General features: G+C 39.7%; 1 protein-coding gene across 4 annotated transcripts in view; it reads left to right on the top strand.

Moving 5' to 3' along the window:
- SLAIN2 (SLAIN motif family member 2) overlaps positions 1 to 13,462 on the top strand; it is a 71,199-nt gene extending 57,737 nt beyond the window's left edge. For 2 of the 4 annotated variants that reach the window (XM_075930458.1, XM_075930460.1), the window contains 2 exons: positions 8,826 to 9,111; positions 10,679 to 13,462. In XM_075930458.1, the coding sequence (XP_075786573.1) occupies positions 8,826 to 9,111; positions 10,679 to 10,745 (353 nt within the window). In that variant the 3' untranslated portion in view covers positions 10,746 to 13,462. Of the gene's footprint in view, positions 1 to 8,792; positions 9,112 to 10,678 lie in introns of all 4 variants that reach the window. The other 2 variants (XM_075930457.1, XM_075930459.1) reach the window with 1 other exon arrangement.
- The last annotated feature ends 305 nt before the right edge of the window (positions 13,463 to 13,767 follow it).

Below are 13,767 nucleotides of genomic sequence, written 5' to 3'. Positions count from 1 at the left end.
AGGATGTTGCATTATCCTCACGCACTGAGGATACATCTGAGGGGGAGGGAATGCCGGTTGTTAGGAAGAGGCAGGTGTTAGTAGTGGGTGATTCGATTGTTAGAACATGGGTAGTTGGGTTTGTGATGACTGGGAGAACCGTATGGTCACTTGCCTGCTTGGTGCGAAGGTTGTGGATCTCTCGAGACATCTAGATAGACTTGTGTAGTGCTGGGGAGGAGCCGGTGGTTGTGGTACACGTAGGTACCAATGACGTAGGGAAGGGTAGCAGAGATGTCCTGGAGGCCAATTTTAGGTTGCTAGGAAAGAAACTGAAATCCAGAACCTCTATGGTGGCGTTCTCGGAAATGCTTCCAGTTCCACGCGCAGGGACGGATAGGCAGGCAGAGCTTCAGAGTCTCAATGCGTGGATGAGACGATGGTATAGGGAAGAGGGGTTTGGCTTTGTTAGGAACTGGGGACACTTCTGGGAGAGGGGGAGCCTATACAGGAAGAATGGGCTCCACCTAAACCAGGATGGAACCAGACTGCTGGCACTAAACATTAAAAAGGCCATAGAGCAGTTTTTAAATTAAGAGATGGGGGAAAGCCAATTGGTGTGGAGATGCACGTAAATCGGATGGAGACTTCTCTTAGAGGAGAATCCGTTGATAGAGATTCTCTAAGCTGTAGTCAGAAAGAGAGGAGGGGAGAGAACAAACCATGGGCCAGAGCAGACAAACAACCGCATATAAAGGAATCCAATGCATCAGGGAAGGGCAGACAAATAAGCAGTGGCAAATTTTTAAAGTGCTTCTACACAAAAGCTAATAAGTCTGACTAAGATGGGTGAACTGGAGTACCTCATATTAAATGAGGAGATTGACATAATAGGCATCACTGAAACCTGGTGGAATGAGGAAAATCTGTGGGACACAATCATACCAGGATATAAAATATATAGAAAGGATAGAGCAGGCCGGGTGGGTGACGGAGTGGCACTGTATGTGAAAGATAAAGTAGAATCAAATGAAATAAAAATACTAAATGAATCAACTTGTTCAATAGAATCGCTATGGATAGTAATTCCATGCTCCAATAATAAGAAATTAGCCGTAGGGATATATTACAGACCACCTGACCAGGACAGCGATACTGACATTGAAATGCTGAGGGAGATGAGAGAGGCTTCCAAAATAAAGAACTCTATAATAATAGGGGATTTTAATTATCCCCATATTGACTGGATACATGTCGCCTCAGGAAGAGAAGCAGAGAGAAAATTTCTCAATGGCTTAAATGGCTGCTTCTTGGAGCAGCTGGTACAGGAACCCACAAGGGGAGAGGCAATTCTCGATTTAGTCCTGAGTGGAGTCCAGGAGATAACTGTTACAGGACCGCTTCTGTACCTAATGACTGGAAAGTAGCCAATGTGATACCAATATCTAAAAAGGGCTCTAGAGGTGATCCTGGCAATTAGACCAGTAAGTCTAACTTCAGTAATGGGCAAATTAGTCGAAACAATAGGCATATAGAAAAACATAATTTGTTGGACAAAAGTCAACATGGTTTCTGTAAAGGGAAAACATGTTTTACTAATCTATTAGAGTTCTTTGGAGGGGTTAATAAACATGTGGACAAGGGGAATCCAGTAGATCTAGTATACTTAGATTTTCAGAAAGCCTTTGACAAGGTCCCTCACCAAAGGCTCTTATGTAAATTACATGGCCATGGGATAACAGGGAAGGTCCTTTCTTGGATTGAGAACTGGTTAAAAGACAGGAAACAAAGGGTAGGAATAAATGGTAAATTTTCAGAATGGAGAGGGGTAACTAGTGGTGTCCCCTAAGGGTCAGTCCTGGGACCAATCCTTTTTAACTTATTCATAAATGATCTGGAGAAAGGGGTAAACAGTGAGATGGTAAAGTTTGTGGACGATACCAAACTGTTTAGGATAGTCAAGACAGAAGCAGACTGAGAGGGACTCCAAAAAGATCTCACCAAGCTGAGCGATTGGGCAACAAAATGGCAAATGAAATTTTAATGTGGATAAGTGTAAAGTAATGCACATCGGGGAAAAATAACCCCAACTATACGTACAGTATGATGGGGGCTAATTTGGCTATGACAAATCAGAAAGAAATCTTGGAGTTATCATGGTTAGTTCTCTGAAAGCTTCCACACAGTGTGCAGCGGCGGTCAAAAAGGCAAATAGGTTGCTAGGAATTATTAAGAAAAGGATAGAAAATAAGACCCAGAATATCTTACTGCCCCTGTATAAAACTATGGTACGCCCACATCTTGAATACTGTGTGCAGATGTGGTCTCCTCACTTCAAAAAAGATATTTTGGCCTTGGAAAGGGTTCAGAAAAGGGCAACTAAAATGATCAGGGGTTTGGAACAGGTCCCATATGAGGAGAGGTTAAAGCGACTGGGACTTTTCAGTTTAGAAAAGAGGAGACTGGGGGGGGATATGATAGAGGTATATAAAATCATGAATGGGGTGGAGAGGGCGGATAAAGAAAAGTTATTTATTAGTTCCCATAATAGAAGAACTAGAGGACACCAAATGAAATTAATGGGTAGCAGGTTTAAAACTAATAAAGTTGTTCTTCACACAGCGTGTAGTCAACCTGTGGAACTCCTTGCCAGAGGAGGGCTGTGAAGGTTAGGACTATAACAGTTTAAAGAGAAGCTGGATAATTTCATGGAGGTTAGGTCCATAAAAGGCTATTAGCCAGGGGATAGAAATGGTGTCCCTGGCCTCTGTTAGAGGCTGGAGAAGGATGGCAGGAGACAAATCGTTTGATCATTGTCTTCGGTCCACCCTCTCTGGGGCACCTGGTGCTGGCCACTGTCAGCAGACAGGCTGCTGGGTTAGATGGACCTTTGGTCTGACCCAGTATGGCTGTTCTTATGTTCTTATGTAACCTGTTGCCTCTGTCCAGAGTCCATATGAACTCCATGAGGTCCATTTCTACCTCAGGGCATCTTTAAAGTATTGCAACATTGCAAAAGTATGCAATGCAGCTACTTGGGACACTGTCCACACTCAGAACATTATGCATTTTCTGTAGTTTTGCCCTCCAATGCTGTCTTCAGCACTTCAGTACTCTTGGTAGTAACAGACGCCAGTCTGCATTTCCAGCTCTTCAGGATGGTTATTGCTGCAAAGTCACCTATGCTGAAGCACCCATAGGAATCCTACTTGAATCAGAGAATGAAGTTATTCATATATGTGCACATATGGGTGCTCCTTTACCAACCCTCCTCCCTTTTACTTTGGATTTCTCAAAATGGGGCTCTGTGGTAGAGGAGGAACTGCGAAAGGGGGTTGCCAGCACAGCACTAGATAACTTCAAGGCGGACTGTGTAGGACAGACAGTGTGTGTGTGGGCTGAATTACCTGAAATCTCTGAGAAGTTAAGGGGCACAGATACATCTACAGTGGAGCACCCACAGGGACAAACATCTCCAAGAATGATCATTACTGCACAAGGTGAATAACTTCCTTATCCCACAGTGTCACTCATTTTAATAACTATTTAGGAAGTTTTAATAGGTACCTAAATCATTGTTGTGTAAATATCAAAATTAGAACAGTGAGCTTATGTTTGTTTAGAGAAACATCCATTGACAGTGATGTTTATCACTGTTCTGATGGTACTTCAAAGATCTTAACAGTACAAAATATTCTGTAAATATTTTTACCAATAAGCTGGTATTTCAAGATGCATAATACAGCTATAATACTTTCTTGTAAATAATGAATGTAGTGCATTATATAGAATAAAACCAAAACCACTCTGACATATCTTGAGCAAGTTGTATAAACTTCTTCAGTTTAGCTATTCAATGCAATTTCTTGGCTAACATAGCAAGCTAGTGACAGTTAGAACCCAGGTTCCTGGGTAGATGATAGATTATAGTATCTGTTCCCCTCATATACTTAGAATATGTTGCTCTTGCCATCTAAGGACTAGATTCAATTTTCTGGAGAGCATATAACACTGAATGTGTTTCATCTAACTTCAGCATGACTGACAGACAATTTTAACCTCACAATATCCCTATGATACAGTTAATTATCCCCATTTTACAGATGGGGAAACTGAATCCCAGATTGTCTTGTCTAGTGTGATACAGAGAGTCTGTGACAGATCTGGAACTGACTACAGGTTTCCTGACTCCCAGAGTGGAGTGGCTTGACCACAAAGTCAGCCTTTTGCTGTAGCTGGGAGTTCTAATTATAGCTTTTTGAAGGAATGGACTTACATATGTAAGAGTTGTTTTTAACACTTATTTTTTCATTTTGTTTAATTCAACTGCTTGTGTTAGTGGTGTGTATAGTATGGCACGTTAATTATATATGCCTCACCATTGTACAACAAGCAAGTCTTTTGCATGATTAATTCAAGAATTTACTCCGTTGTTTATCTGTCTTCAGGGAACTCTGCTACAAATAGGTCTCCTTTCTAGTATAACGATGCCAGACTGACTTTTATTAAACACTAGAAGCTGTGCCTAGCATTGCTTGGGTCCTTAAGTCAATTAATGTTTGTTTTTTGGGACGTGTACATGCTTCATTTAAGTCATTGCCCTGGGGTGAGACTGGGATGAGCAGTTCAGTATGCAAGCTGCCCTGGGAGGGAGAGGACACCTCATCCCCCACTCACTACAGCAGCTTGGAGCCAGGTGAGATGTGCCTATTTGTGGCTGCTGCACTCAGGGAGGTGGGGTGCATGTCTCCTGCCTATGCCAGGTCTAGGTTCTTCTCCCCACTGCGCTCACCAGCCAGAGTGAGGAATGCAGAAACAGTGTGCACTTTGTTCTCATTCTCCGATGAAGAAGAAATAACCAGCAACATCCCCGTACAAATCCTTTCACTTGCCTGTAAATATGCCTCTTTTCTGTGTGGTTTTATGAAAAGCAATCTCATTCCAGGCGCATTCCATTTTCCTTGCACAATGAAACTCTAACTTTGCTTTGAGTTATAAGAGGAAGCTGTATACTGAATTTGGTGGGAGTTTTTGAACAGACAGACTCTCTGATTGTTTAAAAGTGTTCCATGTAGCAAAAGCACTTTGCATAGAGAACAGAATTATTAGGCCCTCTGTCAATAGTTATGTCATGCTGACTGTGGTTGGTGTTCATTACAGAATTATTTACACCAAGTGCTTTGCCTTGTTAAGAAGTTGTGTGTCTCAAAACAAATACCATTGTTAAAATAAGTGGGCAGTATGATGCTTTGCTGACGGAAGTATTTTATGAATTCATAGCCTACCTTGAAGTCTATTCATAATGTTGCAATTCAGAAAAAAACTGACTTTGAGAAATTGGGGGATTACATTATTTTGATTGCATATCTCTACTGAAATCTTGAAAATTATCTCTAATTATGGTCATATTTTGCCTAAAAACTTTCTTCCTTTGTTCCTGCGTGAGTATCTCAAACATCCTAAACTAAATAGACCAAAACTAACAGCCATTTAGTTTGATTTAAGAGCAGTGATCCTCATCTGGCTTAAAACAGTTCTACTCGGTGTAATGAATGTGCTGTTCTATGCATGTTCTCTGACTGGATGAGATCTATCAAAGATTGTAGGAATTATGTTTAAACTATTGCGTGAACTTAGACCTTTTACAACCTCAATAACACTTATGTTACTAGCAGTAACACTTGTTACTTTTAAACACTTGTTTTTTTTAAAAAATATTTATTAGATACAGCCTAGTCCTCCAGATTTGTCCCATGCAGAATGTTATTCCTAAAATAATCTTCCCGATGAAGTCATTCTGTCCACAGCACTTTTAAGGCTAGTGGAATTCTGTCAAGATCAAGGAAATAGATTTGTTTCAAATTTTATTTTACTTTAACAGTATTAAAAATACTTGATAAATACCAGACTGTTCTATTAATGGCTTTTAATATTTTATTTGAAGAATAAAATTTAAGATGTATTGTACAGATGGCATGCTAATGGAGTACTATGAATGATTTACATGCTTGGTGTGACGCTGGTTATTTAGTATCTTTCTGTAGGTAAAACAGATGACAAAAATGTATAGTTAAATGTCTAAAATGGTAGCAGCATACTATTTAGTGTCATGTGATGCACAAGGGAACTCCTGTTAAGTATCTCCAATTATATTGAATTTTTTTAGCAGGCTGGCCAGCAACATGGCTCAGTCCTGGCTTGTGACGGGTCTGGGACCTACCCCTGCTGCGGCTCTGCATCTAAAATGTATTAGGGGGTAGGCTGGCAGGCAGCTTGGTTCAGTTCCCCTAGCAGACCAGCTCCCACCTGTCACCCCATACTGCTGCCTTTGATACAGAGGTGGCAGCAAGGAGTGGTAGGGGGCTCCTTGGAATTGGAGCTGGAGTGCTGCACTGGCTGCTGGCCCCATCCCTGGGGACTATAGAATAGTCAACTAAAGGATAGGAATTCATGAGGTTACTTGACTATTCTATTAATGGATATTTAACATCTCTAGAAAAATACCTGCAAATGGGGCTTCCATGGCTTGCAGATTTTATCAGGAAAAGTTTGATAAAGGAGAGAGGCTCTTTTCCAGCTGTACTTTAACTAAAAGTCGTTGGGCTCATGGTTTTTATGTATATGGTAGCTCAGACATTATCAAAGCATTATGCTTGGTATTAACACATGATTAATGGGGTTAAGAGGAGAGGCTTAAGAGTAGTAACCTTTGGTATCCTTAAAGTCTCATTGCATCAAAATCCATATACAGGAAAACCAAACAGACGAGGACAGCTTGAAAGAACTGATCTTGTTTAGTCTAGAGCAATGGTTCTCAAAGGGGCCCATGGCCCACCCTGCTCAACGTAGACCCCCCAGCCAACCACCCATGATGACAAAATAGGTGTAGGAGAGGGCAGGGGTTAGGGATGTGAATGGATAATCTGTTAACTGATTACACAGGAATTTACATCCATAGTGGAGGTGTGGGGTCTGGCGGAGAGGTAGTGCGTATGAACTGGCTGAGGGAGGGAGGGTGCGTGCAGGAACAGGGTAGAGGAGTGGGTCTGGGCATGAGGGAGATGAGGGGCACTTACCTGGCTCCACACCACCTACTACTCCCAGGCACTGCCCCGCCCCCTCTCCTGCTGCTCTCATTGGCTATGGTTTTGACCAATGGGAGAAGCCTCTAGGTGAGCAGTTTCCTGTGCTGCCATTCCCCTAGAGCAGGGGTCTCCAAACTTTTCAGCCCGAGGGCCGCATTAACTATCAAACAGCAGTTCGGGGGCCGACTACACACTTGAGGTCCAAATAAAAAACAATCAAAACATGCAATGTAATGATCGGTTGGAAAACATAACGCACTACTGCGTGCCTCTATTTTAATTCGGTAAAAACATAACATCCACGTAAGTGGCGGCTGATCTTGGCAGGATACACGTAAATTTCCGTAATTTTTTTTCCGTAGACAAAAAGGTCTCCACGGGCCGGGTGAGAGGGCCTCGCGGGCCGCATCCGGCCCGCGGGCCGTAGTTTGGAGACCCCTGCCCTAGAGGTAGACCAGCACTACATGGAGCCACTCCATTTTCCCGTGAGTCAGATGCCACCTGCTAGGCTATCCTTCCCCCTCCTCCCCTGCAGTGGGAACCCAACCTTGTGGGGAGTGTGGGGCTGGAGTGTCAGTGCAGGCTCCTCACTGCAGGGGCGGTGAGCCCCAAGCCTGCGGTCCACCTGCAAGACCGTCCTGGACCACTAGTGCTCCATGGACTACACTTTAAGAACCACTGGTCTAGAACCGTGGTTCTTAGTCAGGAATCAAGGGCCTCCAGGGAGGCCTTGAACAGATTTCAGGGTGTTTGCTAAGCAGGGGCAATGTTAGACCCACTGTGGTCCATGACAGAAAGCTGGAGCCCTACATTGGGCTGAAACCTGGGGCCCTGAATCCTGCCATCCTGGACTGAAGCCAAAGCAACTTAGCTTTGTTCCCCCCCCATGGTGGTGTGCCTTTGGAAACTGCACTGTTTACTATCCTGTAATGCTAGCCCTGGCTTTTATAATCTGAAAATCAATTATGGCACAGGTGGGCCACAGAGCTTTCATAGCATGTTTGAGGGAAATGGTTGAGAATCTCTGTTCAGATAAGAGAAGGCTGAGTGAGGACAAGTCTTCAAATAAGGTAGAAGTGTTAATTGGCTTAGATTGCAGGAAGGGAACAGGTTAGACAAACACCTGCCAGGCACAGTGTCTATATACAGATTAATGCTGTCTGACTATAGGGAGATGAACTATATGACCTCTTGAGGCCATGTCCAGGCTTACATTTCTATAACTATACAGTTTCTAAAATTTGCCCCAGTTGCGTGATATTAGCGGGCTACCGTCTTTTCTCCATGCTGTTTTATTGGCTACATTCCAGTACATGTACAGTAGACTTCCAATAATCCGGAACCTATGGGACCTAGGTGGTGGTGGATTATCAGATATGCCGGACTATCAGGAGGTACTATAAGTTGGTTATTTATATACTGTATACATTATATACTGTATATAAAGTGTTAACCCTTTTTATTGTACATACTGTATACAGTATACTGTAATGTTAGTTTTTTTAAGCCTTTTTTACCCTTTTTGCTCAGTTCAGCTGCTGCCGCTGTTACCTTGTGACTCATTTTTTGCCAAAGCTCACTCACTAGGCTCTTGCCATTCTGATGCCGGACTGTTGGACTTTTACTGTACTATTTTGAAAAATATGCATTCTTTTATTACACTGTCACTCAAGCCATAACTCAAGTATCACTTCTAGTGAAAATTGTTTTGTGTATATCATTTTCCAGTACCTTCTCCAAGTAAATTCCGCTCTCCTGCAGCACCATCACCTCTGGCTCTCCGACAGCCAGTGAAAGCATTTAGTAACCATGGACCTGGTTCTGCTCCTGCTCCAGAAGCTACACAACTGACACACAGCAGTTCTTCACCAGGACCTCTTGCAACTCAGAATTCAGGTTCTTCAAGCCCTGCCAGCAGCATCAACAGTGCTACTTTTACCAGACCAGCAGGGTCAACAGGAGTGAGGAGTGGCTTGCCTAGACCTAGTGCCCCTTCTCCTGGGGGCATACCAGTGCCTCGCAGCAAACTTGCACAGCCTGTTCGCAGGTGAGTAATCTGAGGGGGGGGACATATTCAGAAATAAACACTTTCTTTAATACTACATTTGTACCTTATACCTTACTACAAAAAGCTAGACTATTAACTTGAAAAAAGCATAGGAACATACAAAAGATAACTTAGCCCTATTGTATTAAATTCTGCCTCATCCATTCTCCTGTCATAATAAAAAATACTCCCTTCCACCCCTGAAAAAAACTTGTCAGTGTTAAAGCTGATAGTATATTTGGATTGTATTACTGAATATAGTGTAACACTAATCTTTAATTTTAAAAGTGAGCATGATACAGTTACTTTAAGGAATAAGTGAACAAACAAAAGGCAAATTCAAAAGCAATGTTCAAATTAAATCTTTTGGTGGATACTTCTAAATAAAAAAAATTGATCTGCCGAACAGTTGAAGAAAACAAATCATAAAATATATTAAGATGTATGTAATGATACTCAAAATAGTTCAGTCCTTACCTGTTTTTATATTTTGCTGTGAATATGAAGTTGTTTGCCAATCTTAGCTAAATGTTTGAATAGAAACAACATGTTCAGAGACTTGATTATCAATTATTGAGCCCTTAAAAGGAATGCTTGGAGCTTTTATGGAGCCTTTAAGTCCTCTCAAAATGCTACCCAAACAGTGGAAACCTGAGGTACAAAGAGGAAGTAATCTCCCAAGTTTTCACAAAGGTCAGTGGCATACCTAGAGCAAGAATAGATCTTTTGAGACTAGTAGTCCACTGGCATTCCCAACAACCCATGCTGCCTTCAGTGAAATAGTAATTTAGAGATTTAGGAACACACCTCAGCTGTGTTTACTTCGTTCTAAAATCTGTGGTCAAGGTGCATAGGTCTCCTCACACATGCATTAGAAAATAATTGAATTGTAGCTGTTATGCTGAAAACCTATTTCTGCCAGGGGATACAGTGGTAGTACAGTGGCAGACTATCTTCAGTATTTTTTTAACAATCTGAAAATGTAATAAAAGGCTGCCTTATTTCTGACTGCAAACTCTTCATACTAATCTAACAGTCTCTTTCTAATGGTTCAGTCACTGTCACGTAACAGATCTCACTGTGCAGCAAGATGTCCACCTCCATTATTAAATATTTATTGTAGCTAAACTTACTTCACAATTATTTGAGTGTTTTTAGGGTGAGAAGATTATTTTCTTTTTGAAATATTGTATTACTAGGCTAAAGAAAATGATTGGAGTTGTCCTTTCATCAGTAAGGATTTGTCTGCTTTATAGTAGAACTTGATGTCCATATATTATACTTTGCATCGGGTCAGATTCATAGTTCCATAGCATGTAGTTGTATGAAGTTCTCTACATTTAACAATTTACATATGACTCAAAACTGTATCAAAATATAAAATGTTAAACCTTGAACTTGGTATTTATTCTAAGTACAGTGTAATACAGTGATGCTTCTGACACAAAAATAAAGCATAGTTTAATTTAAGAAAAATAATTCAATTATGTTAAATTCAAGTGTGTTAATGACAAACTAGCACAAATTAAGTGTAAACCAAACTGAAGTAAATCTCATTTTATTGTAGATCATTACCGGCTCCTAAAACGTATGGCAACATGAAAGATGAGAGTTGGAAAGATGGCTGCTACTGAACGCTGAAGCTTAAAAATGCAAAGTTCAGTGGTTAATGGACACTCCTTCACCAAGCTAAAACAGCTTGATATGCAGACTGTTCAGATGTGACTTTCAGGATTTGTAAAATCCCAGACCTCTGTCTTTATTTAGCACAAACTGGCAGAGATTTTAAAGCAGCACTTTAATGACATTTAACATCATATATTTGGTGATCATACAATCACTTTTATGTGGCATCACTATCATTGTGTTTTTTTTCTTGCTTGCTAATAATTGTCAATTTGAGCATTTATGACAATGGCCAGTGTTTGGGCAAAAACCTAACAAATGCCAAAGAAATGCCCATCTTGAAAAATAGCAAGTAAAACAGCAAATTCCAGTTGTTCAAAACTTCATATTTAGTCATTTAATTTAGCATTTGATTAATTGATAAATATGTATTCTTTAAACTTTAGCATGTTAATCAGAGTCAGCATTCTGATTGCAGATCACTACAGTGCTAATGAAACACCTACTTAAAACAATTTCAGAAGATTCTGGTTAGAAAAAGTGGTACACATATCCTTCAGAAAAAATTCAGCAGTTCTCTCTGGAGGTATCCTAGCAATGGTATTCATGGCATTGTGGTGTTAAAGGTTTGGATGTAGCAGACAGACGTGCATTCAGATTTTGTAGGTTGCATCCTTTCTGTTTGACACACCAATTTTATGTGCTCTTATGTTTTGATTGCCAAAAGGGCTTAGTATCAGTTGTACAATCTTTCTAAACTTGTAGTTCCTGGCTCAGGAAAGATGGCCTTTGCTATAATACCACACTTTTAGCACACTACTCACTATTTAGGGAAAACTTATTAGAGGAGGTTTCCTTAAAAAGAAAGAGCAGGTTGTATTATCCATTTGTTCTGATATCATACCACCACAATGTCTATAGCCTGGAACAAGACTGTATATGCGAATAGTTAATGAGGAGGAAAGACAACTATGCACTTGTAACATACAAATTGTAAGGAAATGAGTTGTACTGTTGATGCCAAATGATATTCGTTTAAAGTAATATTTCATGGTATGAGGAGGTTTTCAGTATCCTACTTTTTACTTTTATTCATTTCTTACATTGGTTTATTTTAAATTGTAAATATTTTTGCAGATGATATTGCCCATGTTAGTGTTTTAACTATGTACTTTGCCTTACATATCTGTATCTTACCTTGTTTGGTGACAGAGTATGACATCTGCTACATATGTTTACAAGCTATTCAGTTCCTCTAGTGGTTCTCAGACTTACCTATTGACACTTACATTGTTTTTATCTATTCTTATTAGCACTCTTGCTAACATTTTACTCAGTGGAAAAATTCTTACAATTTACAGACTGCTTTTTCTGTTCTATTTTGGAAGATTTGTAATATAAAGGTTTAAAACTAAAAATGTGTTGGGAGGATCAGTTAAACAGGGCGTACTGTTTCTTGTGTGTAGAATTTTTCAGTACAAGATTTCTGGATGTAGTTTGCAGCAGTGGTTAACCTTTTGTACAATGAATGGAGAACATTAAAAGCTTCATGTTGGATTGGATGGTAGGTAGCCTTTAACCCCATTAGTACCAGCATTTTGAAGTGTAAGTGGATTTTGACTCTCACCACTGAGAGGATAATTGATCTTGGAATTTCAGAGAACTCTACTTTTGGGCCAGCGTTTAACATTACCGGATGAAAAGCCATGCAACACTACTTGAGATGGGAAAAGCCAAATAGAAAGTTTTAGGGATGAGTCTGCAGCTGTGACTACTCAAGCAGCGCAAAGTGTATCAGTAATGAAAGGACTTCTTAGTGACTAAAAGTGCAACCACCCTTGAAGCCAGGACATCAAATAAACTGTAATTCAGTAGGAAACCTGCAACAGGGGTTATTTTTTTTTTAAAAAAAAGCTACCTTGCACTATTCAAGCAGTACATGCTACTGATCTAGCCTTCAGTCACTTGCTGGCATAACAAATATAAATCAGTTAGTGTTACCTGATGTAGCTCCTATGAGGAATAGTGAATTGGCTCAAAACTATCCAGCCTCACTAACAAAACCCAAACATTTGTTTAAAATGTTACAAAGCAATGCTGCAGTCTTAAGAAAAAGAGAAAAGATTTTAATTGGTAATTTTTATTATGAAAATATTGAATTGACTTTTTTAATTTTGAAAATCAGAAAATTCAGATTAAGATATTCAGGTTAATTTTTTTAAATAAAGGCTGCATCAGAGTATTGTGTACATTATTTATTTTTTTAAATTCCAGCAATTACCTTCAACCAGTGATGAAGGTATGTTGATCTTAAGTTATATAAGCATCCTTTTATCTGCTGTTCTACTCCCACAAAAATATAGCGAATAATTTCCTGAAGAGAGAAACAGTCTCTTTACTAGGAAGCCTTTGTGTATTACCAGTTTCTCAGTATCAGGAAATCCTAGATCTTTCTGTGTTTAGAGATTCAGATATATTGCAGAAGTGTGGAAATACGGATTTGATAAACTAGTGCCTATGATTTATTTAACTTATGTTTGATATAGTAGTAAGGGTTTTATGAATGTGGATTTTTTTTGTGCCAACAGCTCAGAATCGTTATATGTATGTAGGCAGAAAGACTTGTTCTGCTTCCAAAGTTATTTAATTTTTCTGTGTTTGAATGTTTTTGTAAGTGTTAATAAAAGTATAAAAAATTGAAAATTATAAATATTCTTACCACAAAGCACTTTTCTTGTGGATCATTTTTCTATAAACCTATTTGTGTGAAAGTTTCAATTCTCCTCGAACATTCTAGAAGTGTATGAAATTCCAAACTCTGGAAAACAGTTTATAAAATTGGGGACTGTTAATAGTTAAATTAATTTCATATTTCAGTGGCTCAGTAACTAGACCTGTTTGGTTTATTGGCTCTCTCCTATAATGTGTTGAGTCTAATAGAGTGCATATTTGGCTAGTCCTCCTCTGTGGTTTTAGAACAGAAGATTTAACTTAAGCCTTCACATTTTATAGAAGTTTATGTAATGTTAT

Source organism: Pelodiscus sinensis, chromosome 5, assembly GCF_049634645.1.
Source record: "Pelodiscus sinensis isolate JC-2024 chromosome 5, ASM4963464v1, whole genome shotgun sequence".
NCBI lineage: Eukaryota > Metazoa > Chordata > Testudines > Trionychidae > Pelodiscus > Pelodiscus sinensis.
This window is presented reverse-complemented; position numbering and strand designations above follow the sequence as displayed.